A 22,119-nucleotide genomic window follows, 5' to 3' on the forward strand; every position below is an offset into this window, starting at 1 on the left:
GCCTTAAATATGCGTGGAATGATGATTCCTGTGGAAAATTTCATCACAACCAGCACAAAACAACCAGGCTAAATGCCGTGTTTAGGCTCCCCCCAAACCTTGCCTGCTCCAAAGGAGGAAAAAATAAGGCATTCTCTAGCAGCACAAAATGAAAACAACTTTGATTACTTTTGCTTCTCTTAAGATGAAGTGTTGCTGTAACCTTCCTCATGTGGAAAGCAAGGCTTCCCTGACAGAGGTACGTAGGCTTATAGCTCCACAAGAACTCAATGGGATACTTCTATTGCCCTTTTGACAAAGTGTGGCCTCAATTGCACAGGCTCCCTCTGCGAGGGCAGTGAAGAGGATGGTTTTCTCTTAGCATTTGATGGCGGGGAAGACTAGATGGGTCCTTCCAGCTCCACGATTCTAGCAGGCGTAACTGAATTAGAGGGAATAAATGGCTTGGATGACAGGAGGTGCGACCATAAAAATAAATCTAGTGAGCCGTGGAAGGGAGAGGATGAACTTCCAACATTTCTCCCAAAATGTTCTCACTGTCACTTTCTCTCGCAGGTAACACAAAATTCAGTCACATCAATTGGCTGGAATATACGAGGTGAGATGGATGAGTGGTTTTGGCAGCGTTTCCTGGGACCCAGGAGATCAACAGAAGGGAGGGCTGGCCCATCTTTGCTGCTTTAAACTGTAACACTGGGTCTTGAATCAAGTTTAGAAAGGCAGCTTTTTTATTCTCTCCTTCAAACGTGTTCAGATACAGAGCAAGAACAGGATGCTACAGGGCAAGTTTAGGGAACCAATGAGGAGAGAAAAGGCTTTTGCCAGGAACTTTACTCCTGCCTCCATGCCTGATACCAAAGCGTGAAGCCTGAAAAGCAGCATAATGCTGCTAAGGGATCATAAATAGAACTCGGCCAACTGATGAACTTGTCTGAAATGCTATTTAACTGAATAGAATGCCAATGAGAATTGTAAAGGACACCACAGGTTTAAATGTGTTTTCCTAGTAAAACCTTTTTACTGTAAGGTATCATGCACCTTCTACTTTTGAACTCTTCAATATTGATTTTAGCAGTGTCAATTGCTTCGCCCATTTATGACATTTAATTTTTGTTTTTACTTCGTTGTAAAGAGCTTTGATAGGGGTGATAAATAATTTCGTAATTTCCTAGACGTGGGCCTCAGAAACAGAAGCAATAAATGCTTTTTTCAAGCTGGTCCCACCGCTACCATATTACTTCAGAAGAGTGAATTTGATGGTCTAAAACAGCAAACACAAAAAACATAATTAAGATACAAACTGGTAGGAGGAGGAAAGGCTTCCAACCACAACTGGCCTAAGGAGAACTAAATAAAAAACAGATGCTTAATAGTAAAGTGGCTTTCTCAACAGGACTTCCCATGGGAACCAAAATCTGCTCAGGAGGTTTCCCCAACCATTTCAAGCAATTTTGAAGGTTGGGGGTAGCAGGGGAAAGGAGAAGAGTGGAGGAATTATGGTGCATGAGTGGAGCTACAACATGGGATACAACTAGTATCAGAAATTTATGTTTGCCACCAACTGTCTAGTTCTGTCCATGGGTAGCTTTCAGGACTGAAACAACACAGCCCCAGCCAATGGAGTGTATTCTGCCTGTACCTTTTAGTACCTCAACAACACAGTGGAGAAATCTTCTTGCACAAAATAATAAAAAAGCCACAATTCCCAATCATCTGATGGATGTACCGGCTTCCATGCTGGTAAACAAACTCTCCAATTCATGGCACCAATGTGCCTGGCGTCCATGGCTGCCATTTTATGCTGATGACACATCACTGTGCAATTGCTCTTGTGAGATAAAAGAAAGGTAAAGCGGTCTTTATTGACATTTTTTTTCTTAAATGAAGGATCTGAACCAAAGATGACTTATCCTGGCTACAAACAAGATTTTGTACACACGGACATCCAAGGCAGGCAGATAACAAAAGTAATTTTTTGCAAGGGCAACCAAATCCAGACAATGAGCTGGAAAGACAAGAACTGAATGTGAGCAAGCACTATCTGTGATGGATGGCAGCTCTAATTTAATTAGTTACTGCATAACTCTGCAAAAAAGCTGTCAAAAGTTTGCTGTGTGGTGGTAAACACAACTGGCTACACTTGCAACTCCTGTATCCGCTCTAAAGTCCTTCCTAAAGAACAATTTGCTCCAGGGGTTACTAATAAAGTGGCCTTCCAAGGTACAGCTTTGAGCATTTAATATCTGTTCTTCAGTCTCAGATGCTATGCAATTTATAAAGAGCTTTATTGTTAAAACAGCACATTTTGATCATTGCACAACCGACGCTTGGGGACAACAAAGAAGTTGTGGTGGACCTGTGCATTAAGATCAATTGTGCTAAACGCATGGATAGCGCGGCCATCTCTCCGGTGCCAAGTGAAAAAAAATGTTTTTCTTCTTCTTAAAGTCATGTTGCTTTTCTCGCTCCTTTAATGAGAAAAGGGACTTGACCACTTACCAGAGGTCATACACTTACTTCCCCAGCCCCACACCTTCACCTGTCAATTCCACCTATTCCTCACATACACAATACAGTGTTACCGTACTTTTCCGTCTATAAGACGCTCCCTATTTTGGGGGGCTCAAACTTAAGAAAATGGGGGAGGGCTGCCCAGAGTTGTTGAGCAATTTTTGGGGGGGAATGCCAAACAAAATATCACTCACCCAACTTGCAAATGCTAACCATCGCAAGCGATGCAAGCCAAAATACCAAAGCGGCAGCCAATCCCAAACAGCCCTTGCCGCATCCACTAATAACCCACCCATTTCACAAAGCAGCGGCCAATGCAAAGCAGCCCTTGCAGCAGACACCATTCACCCACCCAATTGCTAGATCCTGCTCGTGAATGGAACCAATCACCCGTCCCCCCCCTGCACTACCCATGTATAAGACGACCCCCCCTTACTTTATTTTGGAGTAAAAACCCCTCGTCTAATTCACGAGAAAGTACGGTATATCAACATTAATCAAACATACCTTGAAACCCAGGGACACGGAAAGCAAGCCATGGTTAACATCAGTCAGATGTCAATACCTAACCATCATAAAGAGGTAGAAGAAATGTAGATTCAAGAAGGGAGAGGTCCTCTTAGCTAGGGTTGGAAAACCTGTGGTCCTCCAAATATTATCCCGGGCTATTGATCATGCCAGCTGGGGCTCTTGGGCATCCTTACTCTTAATGGCCAAAGTAGCATCATGACTGCAATGGTCCTGCAGGCACTAACATAGTCACATATGTTACAAATATTTCCCATAAGAAAGAAGCAGGGGGGAAACTAAAAAATGGGAAGAAAGTGAGAAATGTATTTCCAACTTTGCAAACTAGGCACGCAATTGCCCCAATGACTGAAGCATTATTTAGGGAGAAGAAGAGTTATATACAAAGAGAGGAGAGCATTTCCTGACACAAAGCAAGCAAAGGAAAAGACACGTAAAGTGACTTTAAGGCTCTGGCTAATCCAGAGAGGGAAACATTAATAGCAGGGATGACTTCCAGATATTAGCTGATAATGAATGAAATGACACATGCCTTCATTGTTAAAAGCAGATGGGACCTCTTGACAGTCCTGAAAAAAACATGCAATAGTTGCTCAAAAGGACACAGTCCTTCCTACAAACTATTAATGAACCACTGTTCCAGACAAGTGCCCGGAATTGGAGTATTACTGGAGCAATATTTTATTGACGCTATAAAGCTAAATGGACCTTCTGAAGAACTGAAGTCATCACTGACACTGAGACTCTACCAAACAGTCAGGATGGTTAGCCCCAGTTTAGAGAGGCACATTTTGTCTTGGAGGCTCCCTTGCAAAAACCATTCAGGCTTAGAGATGCTGGGAAGAATATATTTCAGGCATCATTAGCCTCCACTAGTTTTACAGGATGATCCCCAGGCGACTTTGCTAGTATCTGACTCAGTTTAGTAAAATGCAGCTTGCACTGGCAGAATCTTTTAGGCAACAGAGTCATGGCCCAAGTTATTTTAACGAGGCCCCAATAAAAGCCTCTTTTGCAAAAGGCTTTGGCATGCTTGCTTATGTCATGTTTTCCCACAAACAACTTTGATGTGAAACTCTGTATGTAGTGATTAGAAGATGTAGGTTAATCTACAGGGGAGTGCATTAATGTGCAGAGTAGGTGTGCCTTTGTGTGCAGTTAGCTAACACATGTCCTGCTGAACAGCCAGGGGTTTCCAATCTGTGATCCAGAGGTCCCACACTGCAGGAGGAGGAGACTTTGCAATGCTAGAATAGCTTCCCTGAAAAGTCTTGCCTAACATTGCAGGGGAGACTTGGGTATATTCTGAGTTCTCTCAGTGGATGATAATAAGACCCAATACAGTGGACGCTTGGGTTGTGAACGTAATCCATACGGGAGGCACGTTCGCAACCCGCAGCTTTCGCAACCCACAGCGCTGCGTCTGCGCATGCGCGGGTTGCGATTCAGCACTTCTGCACATGCACAAAGTGCGATTTAGCACTTCTGTGCATGTGCGAGCACCGAAAACCGGAAGTAACCCTTTCCGGTACTTCTGGGTTTGGCGCGGTGCGCAACCCGAAAACGCACAATCTGAAGCGTCTGTAACCCAAGGTATGACTATATAAACTTGAGTTGGTATCTTAGACTTAGACTATACCCCGATTCCTTTGCAGCATGCAAAAATTCCTTGGAATAAACTCTGGGTATCCTCAGCAGACATGCTGATGTAGAAAGGATAGCCTGGAGCAAAGAAGTTCAAAAACCTTTGTCTTGGACTAAATCCCAACCTTCTGTTTCTCTTATAGGCTGCAGGTTTTTTTGCTTTTTTTCTGGGAGTGAGCCCCACTGAAAACAGGGTTATTTACTCTTGAATGAACGGGAATAGATTTGCTCTGTTAACAAATTAAGTATTTATGTCGATGACTTCATTGACTCAGCTGCTTTCGAGCTTCTCTCCCTGATCTCTTTGGTTTGAAACCTGTACCTAGTCTCTCGCTCCCTGCCGTGGTTATTCTCTTCATCTTGTCTCCAGGAACTGCTCAGACTTTCCACTAAAGAAATTCCTCTTATTGGCCATTAGTTTGTCACTTTCAGTACTGCACACTCTCCGTCTTCCCCTCACACCAACTCTACCTTTTGCTCCTTCTATGACCTGCAGTCTATCATTGCAATGGCTTTCTTTGAAACACTGTTCCTTTTCTAATGGCCATTTTCAACTATGTATTCTCAACACTGATTTGTTTGCCCCACAGTCCCATGCAACTGTTTGCTCCATAATCTCCAGCCCCAGCTTCCCTCTGAACTCACTATCTCTGTTCACACTCTTGAGTTGCTGAGCCCCTTCGGAGGAAGTAAACATATCAGTGAAACTTCATTCCATTTAAAAAGTCCATTATCTCTTCTCCTCTGGCCAAGCACCATCACTATACCTCCTCCTAGGCCAACCCATTCATTCCAATAATCCTCAGAGCCTTTTCTCTACCTTTTATACCCTACCAAAGCCTATTCCTTCCACTCCCACATCCTTGGACCAAGACCTCATCACTCCTCCAATTCAAAAAAATGAAAGCTCTCCATATTTCTCTTGCCTCTGCCACAATTTTTTGAGGTGCCTTAGGGTAAACCTACTATTGCCAGGCCTCAAACCTGACCCCTTGAATCTTCAACATGGGAATAATTTTGATTTGATTTGAAGGCACACTAAGCCAAACCATGGCATGTTGTTGCCATGCCAGGTTTAACTACTCTAGGATTGTCAGTCATCCAAATCCAGTCTCATGGTTCAACTCTCTCCAGACTACTCATGAGATGTAAATAAGGTTTGTTCTTCGTTTATGGGTTGCGGTTTGTTTGGGAGAAGCTAAGCTAGGTTCAAACGAGGAGACCTCAGTGTGGCACAGCAGAAAAACCACTGGGGAGCAGCGCAGCAGCTACAATCTGCTCCCTCGGGGGGATGGTTGCACTGGCCAGCTCTGGACCCCACCATCTTGATATATTCTCTACTTGGAATTGGATTACAGCAATGGAAAAACAAGAAATGGCTTTTCAATGCAGAAACAGAGGTTCTTAATCAGTTCTCATTTTGGTTTAATTGTTACGTGCAGATAATAGTTAATCAGAAAAGGAGCGCTACAGGTCTCCTAAGGAACTGTCAAGCTATTCTTGTGCTGCCATAACTGAGTACTTTCATTAGCAGATTAAAATATGTCCTTTCACTTTTAAGTGTTTTTATTCAAGGTCTCTCAGCGTGCATTTAACTTCCGCAACAGCTCCAACCTCGTTCCCCCCTCAAAATTATGAGCCTACTTTCCATAATTTATTTTCCCCACATAAGTTCATAATATATAAATGACAAATTACCCAGTCAAAATGGATAATTAATTCAAGGTCATGCCAGTGGTTATGCATCTTTCCCCAGTTAACTCGGGGGGGGGGGGAGAACACAGGGGCCTAGTGCTATGCAGAAGTGTGAGCTTTGAAAGCCAACATGTTTGTAACCCCTCCGTATATTCCCCCCCTCAACTGTATGGCCACATTTTCTTCTTGCCATGTATGACCAAACGGTGGTGATCCATATGATTATCCCTGTCAGACATGCCAGCCCACAATCCAGCCAAACATTATTTGCGTTCACAGTAAGTCGCAGCCTATCTCCTTTCCACTGCCCAAAGGCTACTCACTTCTCCATCCTGGAATTGCTTCTTGAGTTGTTTCAGCATGAGAGTGAGCTTCTTCGATTGCACTCCGCTATAAGCCAGAAGCATGCTGCCAAACTGGCGCTCCGTGATCCGGCCATTTACTGGATCGTGCCTTTCAAACTGGAACAGAAAAGGAACAACACCGATTTGCCAGTTTCATGCATCAATAAACCACAACTTTTTGTGTCCTTTCATGATTAAAAAAAAGGCATTAATTTTTGCTGCAGCAGTAGCGGGGATAAATCTTGGCCTTTCACTACATTTCTCAATTATCCCTGGAAAGGAATAATTCCCTTCACAATTCCCAGTAGCCATGTTAAAATGCTGATTTCCATTTTATAGCCAGGTTTTCCTAACGGGGGGGTCCTCCATTAGGTCTCGATTAGCCTGGCATATACAAGTAATTGTTTTCTTCTAGCGTCTTGTATTTTTCAGGACGTAAGGCATTATCTTATTAGATACCACCACAATGGTCTTCAAAGACGGTTTGCTTGCCTTCTAATGGATATACATGGTTTTATAATAGGTTTTCGTTTCTAAATGAATCCAATATTTTCATTCATGCTAAAAATGTGAAGAGTATTTTTCCTTCGCCATTAAATACATTATGCATAACAAGCCTGAAAAACATGGCATTCTACACATTGATGTGTACGGGGTAGTCAGACTGCTTTGAACTAGAAGTGCTAGGATAAAGAGATGGCAGTTCCTTCAAGGCATCTTTCTTCAGAAGGAATAAGTCAGAATTTCTGACGAAGACTTGGTCACATTTTTCAGATGTCACAGCCAAACATGCTGTGAGCTCCTCGGTATTCCATTCTGAGTATTCAACCAGCACACTGATTCCCTTTTTGACTTCCTAGCCTGTGGCAAGCATAGTTTGCTGTGAGATCTGAAGCAGGTAAACAATGGGTGTTATTAACCACAATTTCTTTCCAAACCGGAATTTTGGGGGTGTGTTCTTTTTTGTATATTCTGTTGTTGTAAATCACCTTGTGTATAGTAATATAGAAAGGCGGTATACATAGTAAAAGTGAAATGAAATGAAGACTCTAAAACCTATTTAAAACTGGCTTCCCAAGTATTGTTAATATAGTATAATATGGTATAGTTTGCCTGATCTGGATGTCCTATTTGCTGCAGCTCAGGAAGTGGAGAAGGGAACGTGCACTTGTTCAATGCTTCCAATATTCAAATATTTTGGCTATGACACCTGAACATGAACCTCAGGATAAATAGAGGCATTTACTTCTAAACACTCTATTGCAGGGACAAGTGTTTCACATTGATTCAAATAAGTGCAATGATAGGTGCATGTTTTTGTGGGAATGCTGGAGGAAGAATGCAAGGAATGTATAGAGGACAAAGCTCCCATCTGTTCAAGCTGTTTTCTACCACATGCATCAGGTGAATGAGCCCCAGGCTCACATGTATTCTCAATCCCAGGCTAATAAATTTGTATTTACTTGGACAGCTCACTGAACACACATACTTCGACTGAAAGTGGAATACAGAAAGCAGACCTTGGGAAATCCTAAGTACAGGTGAACTGGGCACTGTGTGATTTCCAGTCATATGGAGACAGACACGTAAGAATTCCTATTAGGCCAAGACTTGTTTCCCTCCAAAGCTGGGTCAGGGCTAGTGCAAGTGCAAGACATTTTGCTGCCTGAGGCAGAACAGCAAATCCCCAGGTCAGGCTGCATAGTACAGTACTCATGGCTGCCCAGATTATTTCGGCACTTGAAACAGAAAAGTCCTCAGGTGCCTCTCCATGGGAGCTAAAATAGAACTACAGTGGTGCCCTGCAAGACGAATGCCTCGCAAGATGGAAAACTCGCTAGACGAAAGGGTTTTCCGTTTTGGAGGTGCTTCGCAAAACGAATTTCCTATGGGCTTGCTTCGCAAGACGACAATGACTTGCGAGTTCCTGCGGGTTTTTTCCCCTCCCCCCTTTTTCTAAGCCGCTAAGCCGCTTATCAGCTGATCCGATCAGCAGGCAAGCCGCTAAAAGTCGCTAAAAGCGCTAATAGCGCTAATCCGTCAATGGGCTTGCTTCGCAAGACGAAAAAACCGCTAGACGAAGAGAATCACAGAACGGATTCTTTTCGTCTTGCGAGGCACCACTGTATCATAAATTAAGGAACTTGTTAAGAAATAATTTGTTGCCCTTTTTATGACATCCTAAATCAACTGCCTCACTCTGTTAAATGGTAGGAAGGCAGAAACAGGAGTGGGTACAGTCTCCTTGCACTGTAATGTCTAGAGTTACCCTAGATATTTCTCTAATCCATTGTCATTAAGGAACAAATATATACAATGAGTGGCTGTGTGGTATGTTAGGGTTGCCATATTTCAAAATGTGAAAATCTGGACACAAAAGTCATTAAGCTTCCTTTTTTTGCAAAGTTGTTGCTGTTATTATTAACCAAAAAAGAAGAAGTTTTTGAGCTTTTTTTAAAAGGAAAATTACCAAAATCTACACTTCTGACATTGGTTGCCATATATCCGGATTTTCCCAGACTTTTCAGCCATTTCTGCCCGGACACTGTTTCTGACGACCAAATCCCGGCTATGTCTAGGAAACTCTGGATGTATGGCAACCCTATTGTATGTTGACATTTTCACACAAATTATGAAATAACCTGTTACTATCCAGCACCTTTCCCCAATAACAAGAGCACCTTGCTCAGAGGTTACCTGTTTTCATGTACTTGACACAGAAACTCATTCTGTCTTAAGTATCCAGTGCCATTCATTTTAAAGTGCAGCTCTTGAATGCTATACAGATGAAAGATTAAGAGATACTCGAGGACTGCTTCCTCCCATGCCATCCTGCCCGCTCTCTAAGATTAGGAGAAGAAGCCCTTCTGAAAAGGATGCTTGACAATGGTAACAAGAGATAGGGCCTTCTCAGTGGTTGTGCATCAATACTATGAAATATCTTGCCTCTCAAAGTGACCATGGCACTCTCTCTGGCTGTCCCCCCCCCCCCCCGGCTGCCTGGTAAAGACACTTTTATTCCAGAAGGCTTATCTGTGAAGATTATTACTATCTGTAGTCTCTGCCACTGTTGCTCTGAAATGCATTTTTAATGTGCATTTTCTGTACCCTTGTTCACACACTTTTTTGTTTTCTTAAATCATATTTGTTGTATGCTACCCTGAGTGCATGCATGGGCGCTAGAAGGGTGGAATAGAAATTTTTACATAAATATTTTCAAAGCAATCTGTTGGGGCCACTCACCCTCCCCAATTTACAATATGAACAGACCTAGTGCATATCCGCTTATTCCCCTTAACATTGAGGCAGCAAAACATCTATCAGAACTCATAAATTTACACAAAGTAACACAGCCTTTTAAATCATTTTCATAGGTGTATTTAAACACAAACACCAAGCGTTGGTTTATTACGTTTAAATCACACAGCCACATGGGAGCAATTAAACAAAAACTGCTCCCAGAGTTGTTGTTTTTTAAAAAATAACTTTTTAAAAAAGAGAGAAGGACATCCATCACAACCATCTGCAGTCACAATAAGCTGCAAGATAATGTGACCATTAGTGCCTGAAGAGCAATAACTGTGTCCTAGACTAGCCTATAAAAGAAGTCACAATAACTCTAAGTAAGTCTTAAAGTAAACTATAAAACGAAATAATATAATCCAAAGCATAAAGTTTTCGCCATTGGTATTCACACAGTCCCTTCAGAAACTCGCCAATGGAGACACAAGCCACCGAAATATAACAAGCCCAGTGCTAACCTGACAAACTGCTCTTCAAAAAGATCCCTGCCTTCATGCTGTTACAACCTCTCTGGAATACTGCTGTATCATTTAGACAGAACTGCGTAATAACCCAAACTCGCTCAAGCAGATGCCATTTGTCACTCGAATCTGACAGCATTTAAGGTTTTCCCAGTTTCACAGAGGTTCAAGTGCCCGCTGTGCTCATCAAAACAGAAGAAGGCTGCAGTAAGCATGCTACATTTATGGCTTACGTAACCGGCAACCCCAATGCACTCTGTTTTGGCATAAAAATACATCAACTGTTCCCTATACTTGACAGGAGAAAGCCAGAAAATCCCTTGGCGGTCGCCATGGATCGGAATTCTCTGGATGTGTAAAAAGATGGCTCTTTTTTTTACACATGCCTACAGCTTGATAGGGCAGGTTAAGTATTGATGTTTCAAGAGAGAAATCTGGGATTTAAGAGCTCACCTGAGCCTTCTTGTGCTGCTGCATGAAGAAAGGAAATGCTCTGGAGTTACCCCCAAGTGAATAAAGAGGCCTGACTTCTAAAATAAATAAATAAAACAGTATTCCCCAGCACTCCTAACTGAGCTCTGTTGCAGGGGCAAAAGAACCGCCTCAGGCTGTGTCTGCCTGAACTCTCCACTCCTGCCATTCTGCTCCAGCACAGAGAGGTCCTTCAGAAGATGTGTTTATTCAACATCCATCCAGATCTGCTTGCACAAAGCTTACAAAGCACTGCCTATGTAGAATGTTGTTCAGAACAGTTTATACTGCAATAAGCCTGCATTCTGATTTGCTAGCAGTTGTGTTCACACATCTTCCCATTAATCATTTGTTCATCCCACACTTTTCAACGTAGTTCCCCATCACTTCCCAAGCCTCAAAATGCCTGATTTTTTTAAGTGCTAGGGCAAAATAGCAATTAAATTTGATTTATTTATAAAAGTATCTCTATGCCATCATAACATAAAATATCAGAGTAGTGGCGTACAACCAATACATACATACATACATATATATATATATATATATATATAATCTATATATATATACTGTATATATATATATCCCCATTAATCCACTTTAAATCTTCAAACTTAAAAGTTTTTTTGGGGGTTTAATCCCTTCTGCAAAATACTGAGTCTTAGATTCACACTGTGTGAGGCATGACTCTGGTGTGAAGCGGTCCCTAAGGTTGCAATCTTAAGCTTACTAGGGATGGAGATCTATTGGACTCAGCGGAGGGGATCTACTTCTGAGAAAATAGGCTTAGGATCATGGTGCAAACAGACCACTAGAAATTTGCGCCAAGGAGAAGCCATGAAACAAAGAGGAGCAGCCCATAACCGGTTTCACACACATAAACATTTTTAAAATACAGATTGAAAGGAGAGCTATTTGAAGTTCAAAATTAATCTAGCAGAACACAATGCTTCAATACGCTGAATGCAAATACTTCATAAAAGCACTTAAATATGTAATAAAAATGGCTAGTTATATAGTTTCCCCAAGGAAAGCACTCCTCTGTGAATAATCAAACCCAATTTATTTTCTGAGGTAGTATTTCTTTTTTCAGTTATCTTCTTTCTTTTTAGAAGTGCCCTTGTAGGCAGTTAAAACACACACATACTTGCCCTGAGATCAAACCTCCATTGAGACTTTAAAGAATAAAATGTAGAGACCAGGGACAATCTCTTTTCACTAAAAGTCTCCCCACCACTACTGAATAAGAAACATTAAGGAGCTTTCCAATTTTGCACAAGATAATGGTGATGAGCCAAGGCTACATATAGTAAAACAATATCGTAATAAAATAATGATTTTTCAATGTAGCTTTTGTCCTTTTCTCAAATGCTTATCAGCCAATGGGCAAGGACACTTAAGAAAAGAGGTGGGAAATGACAAGCTGGAACTCAATGTCTCCTCTTTTTATACACCAACATACTTTCTCTCAAACTTCTGATTAGTGAGGAAACTTTCCCTGAATTAAATCTGAAAGCACACTGAACTGTAAGAGTCATTGCTTAGACTGGAAGGAGGCAACCCCACAGAATCAACTCATGCACAGACACAACAGGCAGCTTTCTCCAAAGACAGGACATTCCATTTTAATCACTCCTGGTGAAGAAATGTGTGACCCAACCATACCCAACACAGGGGTGCAATGGAATGTCACAACCTCAACAGGAAGCTGATTGCAAGGAGGCAAGGTCGGAAGAATGAATCAATTAAGTAGGCATGGCTTGCAAGAGATATAAAATGGCGGCTCCATCACCTACTGCACTCCATGAACCATACTGCTGGAGATGACCTGCATATACACAAGTACAAACATGCCTCAAAGTTACTATAGGTCAGAGATTCTGGTTGCCTAAATGTGTGTGTATGTGTGGCTTTTTGCTGTTGCTTTAGTTGAACAACTGGGAATCCCTTGCAGATTTACCAGAATACACTGTTCAACACAACCTTGAAAATATTAGATCTGAGGGTATGTGATGGTTTATTTTTTATTTTTATTTTTTTTTTAAAAAAAACCTGTATTACTTTGTTGTTTGACACATTAGGATCCCTTGGGAGGGCAAAATAGATATCAAACAACACTGAAAACCACTCACCAATCTGTCTTCTGCCCCCCACCTGCTGAAAAGGTACAGCAAGTTGCCCGGGAGCCAGCAATTATTTAAATTTCTTGCAACATTCTTCCAATGCCAGCACCTATCTGGGGAATGGCTGAACCAGGCCTGCAAAACCCCACAAAGACTGTCATCAAACCCAAGAAAAAAGATTTATTATTTGTCCTTTGCTCCTGTCGTCTATCTCCAAGGAACTGAGACTGGCATCCATTTAGAGCCCCGCTTGCAAACACATGTTGCTTAAGAAAACATAAGCTATTTCACTGTAAAGACATGTTCAAAATAATAATCCTGGAAGCTTGCTGGTGTCAGAGGAAGTGGGCCTTGAAGAGGTGGAAAAACATTACAGGCAAAAACACTGAGGATGATGGATTCGATTTAGATGTACGGGCATCAGCATTTCTGAACATCTCCTGCCTGCTCTAATCATTATAAAACAGCAAAATCAGGGAAAGCTCTTCATAGCTGGGACCAGAACTACCCTATAAAGCAAAACAGTTCTGCCCCAATAGCTCCTGTTTCAATTGAGAACAACAGAATTTCCAGGAGACTGGCTGCAGTGAGAAGATGAAACCCAGCATAGCACTGTGGGAATGACATTTAATTTACTTTATACTCCATAATGTCAATAAAAAGCAAGGGGGAGAAGTGGGGGTGGGCAAGACACCATCTTGAGCAAAGCAACACAGCCTGGAAAGGCATTAAGCTGGCAGTTGCAATTCTGGGCTTTGCAGAGTTCAAAAAGCAGATGAAAATTCTGGAGCCAGGCAATGCAAAGCAACAAGATGTCCCAAGGGTACTCGTGGCAGGCATTGCAAAGCAATCAGTTTGCCCCTTCTTACGCTGTGCTACGGTGGCAGAAGGGGAAAGCCTCAAAGCGATTGTCTAAGACAGACAGGTGAAAAAAATGTTTTCATTATTTCTAGCTGGACAGTGATGCCAGAGAGCAAAGATTAAGAAAGAATTTCCTGATAAAGCCACCGCTTGGTATTTCACAGGCATTCATGGCTATAGGAAAAGGTTGCATTGGACGTGACAGGAGATGGGAACAATAAATCAATGTTTGTTGCATGAAGACAAAGAGCCGGAAATGCAAAAGGTTGCATCCAACCAACTTTTCCTGTTTGTGCTTCTGCAATGGAACTTCCCCTCCCTCCCCTGGGTGTCCTCTTAACCCTCTGGAGCAGATTTGCTGCTGGGGTGAGGGGAGAGGAGAGGAGAGGGGAATCAGTTGTGCAAGCCCTTGCACACATGGAACATCTTGGTTGGGTGGAACGCAAACAGGTTTGCAGCTTTTCATCTGGGGAAGTGATAATATGAGTGTGATGTGAACCCCTTGAGAGGGACTGTTGTGGCCCAGAACGGAAGCATAGCATTACTTAACTAAATATAAAACAAAAGTTCCACTATGCTCCCTATGTGCTATTTTGTACACCTCTCCCACTTCCCCATACTCCAAGAACCTTTCACAGCATAGGCAAATTCATTGCCACCCATCCCTCTCTCCCTCTCAAACCAATGTCATTGGCCTGAAGCATGAGATGCCGGGATCCGTAGTGCCTTCGAACAGTGCAGCCACCTGCCCCCCAGCCCCACTTTCCGATCAGGAAGTTGCAGAAGCCCCCAAATGAACATAGGAACTTTCCCTATCTAAACCCAGTCACAACATTGCTCTATTTTAGTCCTGTTTCCTCTGATTGACAGCAACTCAAGCCTTGTGAAAAGGTATGTTCATGCCCTGCTACCCAAGATTCTTTAACGGAACACTGCAGAATGAACAAGGGGTGTTGAGTTCTTGTGCTGAGGGCAGGCTTCCAGTGGCAAACTGGGTGCTGAACCAATTGGACCCTTGGTCTGATCCAGCAAGGCTCTTAACATGGGACGTTATGCCTACAAAGCATGCAGTTTACCACTAAGCTACAGCACCTGGCCAACATTTTCTAACTTGCAGACCTGCTGTGCTCAACTCCTGCTGCTGCCAATTGCATGTGCTTTTGGACAGCTCCCAGTTTTGATTGCATCGGAAGGGGAATGGCTTTTGACAGTAGAAGACTGTTTAGATGCTTTCGAAAAGTAAAAGATGTCAGTGCAAAGCATTAACAAATCTGCGTAGAGACACAGATTTCTCTTTTTAAAGAAGCTAATATTTACGTTTATTCAATAAACATATACAGTGGTACCTCGGGTTACATACGCTTCAGGTTACATACGCTTCAGGTTACAGACTCAGAAATAGTACCTCATGTTAAAAACTTTGCTTCAGGATGAGAACAGAAATCGTGCTCCGGCGACGCAGCGGCAGCAGGAGGCTCCATTAGCTAAAGTGTTGCTTCAGGTTAAGAACAGTTTCAGGTTAAGAACGGACCTCCGGAACGAATTAAGTACTTAACCCGAGGTACCACTGTAATTATTTAAAATTTAATTTAAATATTTTTATTTTAGTAAAATTTAAATAAAAATAAAAATAGTTATTTAACATCCATTTTGCTTCAATCATGTGCAATTTACCATACAGAACATCTACAAGGTGTAAAAACAGAACTATGAGCTGAATGAGAAGCAGTGAGGACAAGAAAAGAGAGCTAACTTGGTAGCAAAGGTGGTGAAGCTGGGTGGAGATCCAGTGAAGGGTTTGCTCAAAAAGAAAAGAAAAAAAGTTTTGAAGAGGGCAAGGGAAATAACTTGTCATAAATCCTTGGGCTACCGCCAACGTTTCCATCTCTTTTCCTAACTCCTAAAGACCCCTTTAAAAATAATAGTGGGCAGTAATAGGGTTAGAAAGTATGTCTCCTGAAGATAGCAAGATCTTCATGGATGCCAGGTGTTTGAGGGATATTTCTGACCTGCTACTGACCTTGCAAATATGCTGCAGTCTGGAACGGAATGATAGAATTAATAGCAGCCTCTGGCAGTTTCTAGCACCTTAATGAGCAATTAAAAAGGTTATGTAAAGAAGCACTGCACCTTTAGCTTTCAAGTCATGCATGAAAGTAACTTAGTCTGCAAGAAGTAATCTGGGGCCGCCACCCCCCTTTTTTATCTGCAGGCTTCTTCTCCTGCAACCCTGGTTAGAGAAGGAGGGCAAGAGGTTTATGGGAATGGGAAGTAGCAGTAAGTGAAGATTATAAAGAAAGATGAGACAGAAAACAGAGTACTTCTGAAACTGCAATTCATAAACTTAGCAGCACATATGAGACCATCAGAAACAAGATCTAGAAGTGATTCATGACTTAACCTTACTTTCTATTACTGCTACACAGGGATAAGTGACCAGAAGCCTTATAGGTATTCCTTCAGCTGCCCAATTGGATATAAGAAAAGTTTGTTAAGGGAATTGTGGCTGTGGCAACTGTTGGTTTTGGAGATGGGTTTAAGCTGTGATCATCCAAATTGAACAAATGTATCTCTGCTTATTAAGCCAAGATATGAAAGGGTATTTTGCTCAAATACACAGCTTCTTCATTCCTTCTTTAGTGGCACAAGCAATCAAACCAGGAAGTCTCTAATCAACCATAGTTTCCTGTGTCCTCCGAACCAGGAAGTGATGGTTACCAGTTTCAGACCAGGTAAGGATACTAAACCAATTTAAAACTGTGGATTAATATGCTGTCTTTTTCTGAAACTGGTAACCATGGTTTTCTGTTTCAGGGAAAACTATGACATGCCAGCTTAACTGCTTGTGCTACAAAAGGAGTGAAAGGGCTATGTACATGAGCAAAAGACTCTTTCATATATTGGCTTAATAAGTAAAGAATCAGGCCAATGTATCTTAATTCTTTCTCCCCATCACACATTATTCATTGCCAAAAAATATGCCAATATACACCAAATTGATGGTTTTAAGAAATGCATCTACAGAAGGAAAATGTCACATGGGAACAGACTGCATCTTTGTTTCTTAGAATATATGTGTCTGGTAAAACCAGAGAGGATGCTCAGAACACCTGTCTGCTGTGATCTACTGTGAAATGACCATCAAAAATGGAAATCGGCTACTTAGCTCTACTTGTCTACATAAATTTCTGCTTTTTTTAACCTACAGAACAACTGTAAAATGCAACATGGTCATTATTATTTAAATTTGTATCCTTCCTTTCATCCTAAGATCCTAGGGCCGTTCACAACAGAAATATTCACAACTGCCTGGCAGTTCAAGTGATCAATAAAAGTTGTTGGCTCTACATGAATCCACTTGGACAGCTAGCATGATGGAGGCACACTGAGAAACAATCACCATCCAGCCTAAACCCACCTTGGGTTTAGACTTTTCCATTTTGCAGAGCAGAAAGATGTATGTTGGCTCAACAAAAAAAGAAAAGAAAAGAAAAGAATCAATGAATCTGCATGCATCATATCACTGCAGGTACATTCCTCCGTTATCTTTTCTTTCAGTTGCAAACACTAAGCTCTTTTGTGAGGATAGAAATTGAATGAATAAATAAAAAAAATAAAAAATGGCATCCAAGGTCAGTTTTCTAACATATTCACTGAATTGTTATTCACTGAAACAAAGCCACACACACATTAAATGCTGTTCATGTGTATAGTAACTTGAGATTTATTGTGGCTTTCATTGCAACACTTGGTCCATTTCACTATTCTCTCATTTCTCTTGTGATGGCGGACACGGTCAAGATTTATACGCTTTAATTATTGATGCATCCAGGCATCTCATCCAACAACAAGTTCAACTTTCCAGGCTCAAAGCTTGCATAGTTCAATTATGATTTGCTCAAACATCAATCCATACTAATTGATAATGACACATAAACAGAGGGCAGCTCCAGTTTCATGCAGCCCAAGACTTCCTAGAGTGAAATAAAACATAAATTCACCTGGCAGAGAGAGATAAAGACTTTGGTCAACAGGTGTGTCTGTATTTATACCTATGGGGAGAATGCAAACAAACCAATGCAGCTTTAAAGCCAATCTAAATCACTTAGAGGAGACCGAATTAGTTGACACAAACACTTTCAAATGGACTGGGCTTAGTCAGCAATCTGCTTGCCTGCAGTGGGGACCGACACACCCTATGCAACCAAATGGCATTCTGGCATACTGACCTAAAGTTTGAGGAATGCTAAGTTTCAGTTTCCTGGTCTGCATCTTGTAACTTGGTTATCAGAAAGTTGCATTCGCTAGATTGTTGCTATGCTTTACTCAGACTTTATACCCTGTTTTAGATTTGGAAAACCTGTACCTTCTCTTAAAAAAAACTCCCCCAAACCTGTACCTTCTCTTAAAAAAACCTCCCCCAAACACATCCCTTCCTGACTTGCTTGGTTGGGTCTACATTTTTAAAAGCCTTGTGCCCCAAATATGGATGGGGGGCTCTTAAAATGAAGAGAAAGATACACTGAGGGTGACTGGATTATCCATATTTCTTACACAGGCCGTTACTCACACATTCTCCTCCTCATCCCCAGTTGTGGCCTCTTTGCGAGACTCCTGATACCATTCCAGCCACAACTGGGTTTTTTAAAAATTTCTCCACGAGAAGCAAAACCTGAACACAGGGCTCCAATGAAAACCCACTAAGGACAGCATAATTACTCCATCAAACCATTTGGATAACTTCTGGTAGCATATGGGTACAATGTATGGCAACATAATCTTCTTTACACATCATCTAGAGCTGAGCTAGTATATACTTGATTACATTTCTCGAAGAAGCAGGATTAATTTCAGACAATTATGAGCTAAGTTGTTCATGAAAACGCATTCTAATTAACAAATGTAGTACTAAATCACAACGATCATATATAGCTCGAAATCTGATTAGCATATGCTTTTTTGGCCCTGTGAGACTTATGTGAATATTGATTTAGACATAAACCAGACACCACACATAATATAGATTTCTGTAAAAACCCGCTCAGCCACGTTCAACTTGATACATCCCTTTCTTCATAACACCGAGCAAAAGAAATCCATGCAGCTTTTGAGATCACAAGCAAAAAAAAAAAAAAAAAAAGAACTATTGTCAGACACCACTGAGATTGGGGGTCAGGTGGGGCAACTAAAAAAAAACCAAGACAATCCAGAACAAGACCTCATTAATACAAATACAATATTCATATCTTATGATGCAACTCCACCCTACTTTGTTTGAATTCATCCCATGCCATCACCCCCCCCCCCCAAATCTACGGCCTTGGTCCAGTATATCTGAAGGAGCGTCTCCACCCCCATCGCTCTACCCGGACACTGAGGTCCAGCACCGAGGGCCTTCTGGAGGTTCCCTCACTGCGAGAAGCCAAGTTACAGGGAACCAGGCAGAGGGCCTTCTCGGTAGTGGCGCCTTCCCTGTGGAACACCCTCCCACCAGATGTCAAAGAGAACAACAACTACCAGGCTTTTAGAAGACATCTGAAGGCAGCCCTGTTTCGGGAAGCTTTTAATGTTTGATGTATTATAGTATTTTAATATTCTTTTGGAAGCCGCCCAGAGTGGCTGGGGAGGCCCAGCCAGATGGGTGCGGTATAAATAATAAATTATTATTATTATTATTATTATTATTATTATTATTATTATTATTATTACCACTCAAACTATAGGCATTTCCAACACTTGGCCCATAACAGAATGGGTGGAGGGAAAAAGAGGAAATATATGAAAGATATGCAAAAGCTAACTTGTCAGGCATTTAAAAATGAAACAGATGGCGGGGAATGCTAGGAATGCACCTGTCACTGATGTCACGAACGCTACCCAATAGGTGCTGACTGGCTAGATCCAATCCCCCCTCAGCTCTGCTCTACAGCCTGTTTAGAAGGTGCTGTCCAGAAAGAAACTCTGAGTACAACATAATAGAATATTGTTGTAATACATGCAAAATAAGCACATGCAAAACATTGCCCCATTCCATCTAAGCACTTATGTCACTATGTCATAATACAAAGAAAGAGGTGAGCTTATTAATCCATTAAACTGATGGCTTTAACGAAAGTAAGCTTTGTGTATGTGGGGAGCAGGAGAGTTAGTGTTCACAGATTGTGTTTCAAGTTGAAGCCAGAGCTCAGAGCTAGTTTGACCAATGCAAGGCTTTGGCCGTGGGACATGTGCAGTAATAATAATGTCTGTGCATGTGCACAATATCCCTCCTTAGTGAATAAATCAGTCAGCTACACACATTGTTGCTTTTTTGTTTTGTTTTTAAATTTATATCCCGCCCATCAGGCTGGGTTTCCCCAGCCACCCTGGGTCGCTTACATATAAAAAAGCAACAAAACATCAAACATTAAAAAACAAAATATCCTATAATAGGATATCCTATAATAGCAACAAATAAACCAATAAATCAATAGAAATCAATAATAACTAAAATGACAACAATAATAAACAGTTTAGAGTTATACCCAAATTAAAATAGCTGCCAGCTCCAACTAAACATTTAACCAACACCAACCCAACAAAAACAAAATAGAGGAACCAAAATGAGAACCATTTAAAACATTTTAGCCTGTTGCCGCAAACTAAGAGTTGTTCCAGCAATGTCCCAGTGGCCTCCCAGGAGCCTCTTTTAGCTGTTCAGGGTGAGTCTGGGCTCCATCCCCTAAGCCAGGTGGAAATGGGCCTTGTAGCAGGGAGCGGTCTTCCTCTTGGCAGAAGCAATGTCCCACATGTGGGACTGAGGTTTCCTGATTATAGGGCATGATTAAACAGGGCTGGTGCCAGTAGTTTACCTGGTGGTAGCCACAGTTTCAGAGTTTTGAAGCCACCATTTTTCTTTCTCCACATAGCCCCTGATGTAGCATCACTCTGGGGAATTATGGGAAATGTAAATGGCAACTCCAGGACTCTGTCACTTTTTGAAAAGGGGACACCATTGATGTGCTCTGCTGGGGTACTGGGGACATTGCAGCTGCCTGAAGATGACGTGTGCTGACACTGGCCAGCAACTAAAGAACTATAGCTTCTTTTCCAAAGCAAACTCTAACAGTATAGTAAGTGAACAGAATTATGTGTGCAGATCAGACACTAACCTCAAGCTTCAGAATGTCATGCTGAAGTTTGCGCTGGAAGTCCAAGAAGTGAGAGATGGTCAGTTTCCCCTTCAAATCAGCCCCAAAGAAGTAGGTGGTCAATGCAGAGTTGAAGCCCGTCTTCAAGGTGTTCCCTGTAGTTGAGCGGTCTCTATGACGCATGCCCATGCTAGTTTGGGAGCGAATGATGCTCTGAACCTAAGGGGTTTCCAAAGTTAAACACACAGCTATAACAAGGCAGGCTGCATCACATTTCCCTAAAATCTAGGTCTTCCACAGATACACACCTTTGAATTCCATACAACAATATGTGTAGTTACATTATTAAACACATGGTAGTTTTCAAAACCCAGAAGTTTTCAGAAGTATGGAGTATCCCCCATTATGCTTCCGAGCACAATTCAAAGTGTTGGTGCTGACCTTTAAAGCCCTAAATGGCCTCGGCCCAGTATACCTGAAGGGGCGTCTCCACCACCATCGTTCTGCCCGGACACTGAGGTCCACCTCTGAGGGCCTTCTGACAGTTCCTTCACAGGGAGAAGCCAAGTTACAGCAAACCAGGCAGAGGTCCTTCTCAGTAGTGGCGCCCGCCCTGTGGATCGCCCTCCCACCAGATGTCAAAGAGAAGAACAACTACCAGACTTTTAGAAGACATCTGAAGGCAGCCCTGTTTAGGGAAGTTTTTAATGTTTAACAGACCACTGTATTTTAATATTTTGTTGGAAGCCACCCAGAGTGGCTGGGGAAACCCAGCCAGATGGGCGGGGTATAAATAATAAATAATCATCATCATCACCTACAATTTGAAAGCATTGTGAGTGAGATGGTGGGCCATACTTTTTACTATGCCTTCATTAAAATTTGGAAGGGTTAGTAAGGGCCAGATGGCCACCCGCTGCTCCAATGCTGGAGGGCTGAAAATTTATCCCAGGAACCCCACCTCAAAGGGGGAAACCTGTCCAGAGTTAAAGATGACAAAGTAAAAATAGTTCAACACTCAAACCTGTCTGCTGTGTGACCTGAGCAG

The 22,119-nt window shown here is 41.9% G+C and overlaps 1 protein-coding gene across 1 annotated transcript in view; it reads right to left on the reverse strand.

Annotated features, from left to right (window-relative positions):
* Positions 1-22,119, reverse strand: part of MICU1 (mitochondrial calcium uptake 1) — a 130,777-nt gene that overhangs the window by 24,981 nt on the left and 83,677 nt on the right. The window contains exons 8-9 of the mRNA XM_083503116.1: positions 21,093-21,290; positions 6,702-6,839 (exon numbers count right to left, since the gene is read on the reverse strand). Of these exons, the coding sequence (XP_083359242.1) occupies positions 6,702-6,839; positions 21,093-21,290 (336 nt within the window). The remainder of the gene's footprint in view (positions 1-6,701; positions 6,840-21,092; positions 21,291-22,119) is intronic.

Source organism: Podarcis liolepis (genome assembly GCF_965112155.1).
Source record: "Podarcis liolepis genome assembly, chromosome: 5".
Taxonomy (NCBI): domain Eukaryota; kingdom Metazoa; phylum Chordata; class Lepidosauria; order Squamata; family Lacertidae; genus Podarcis; species Podarcis liolepis.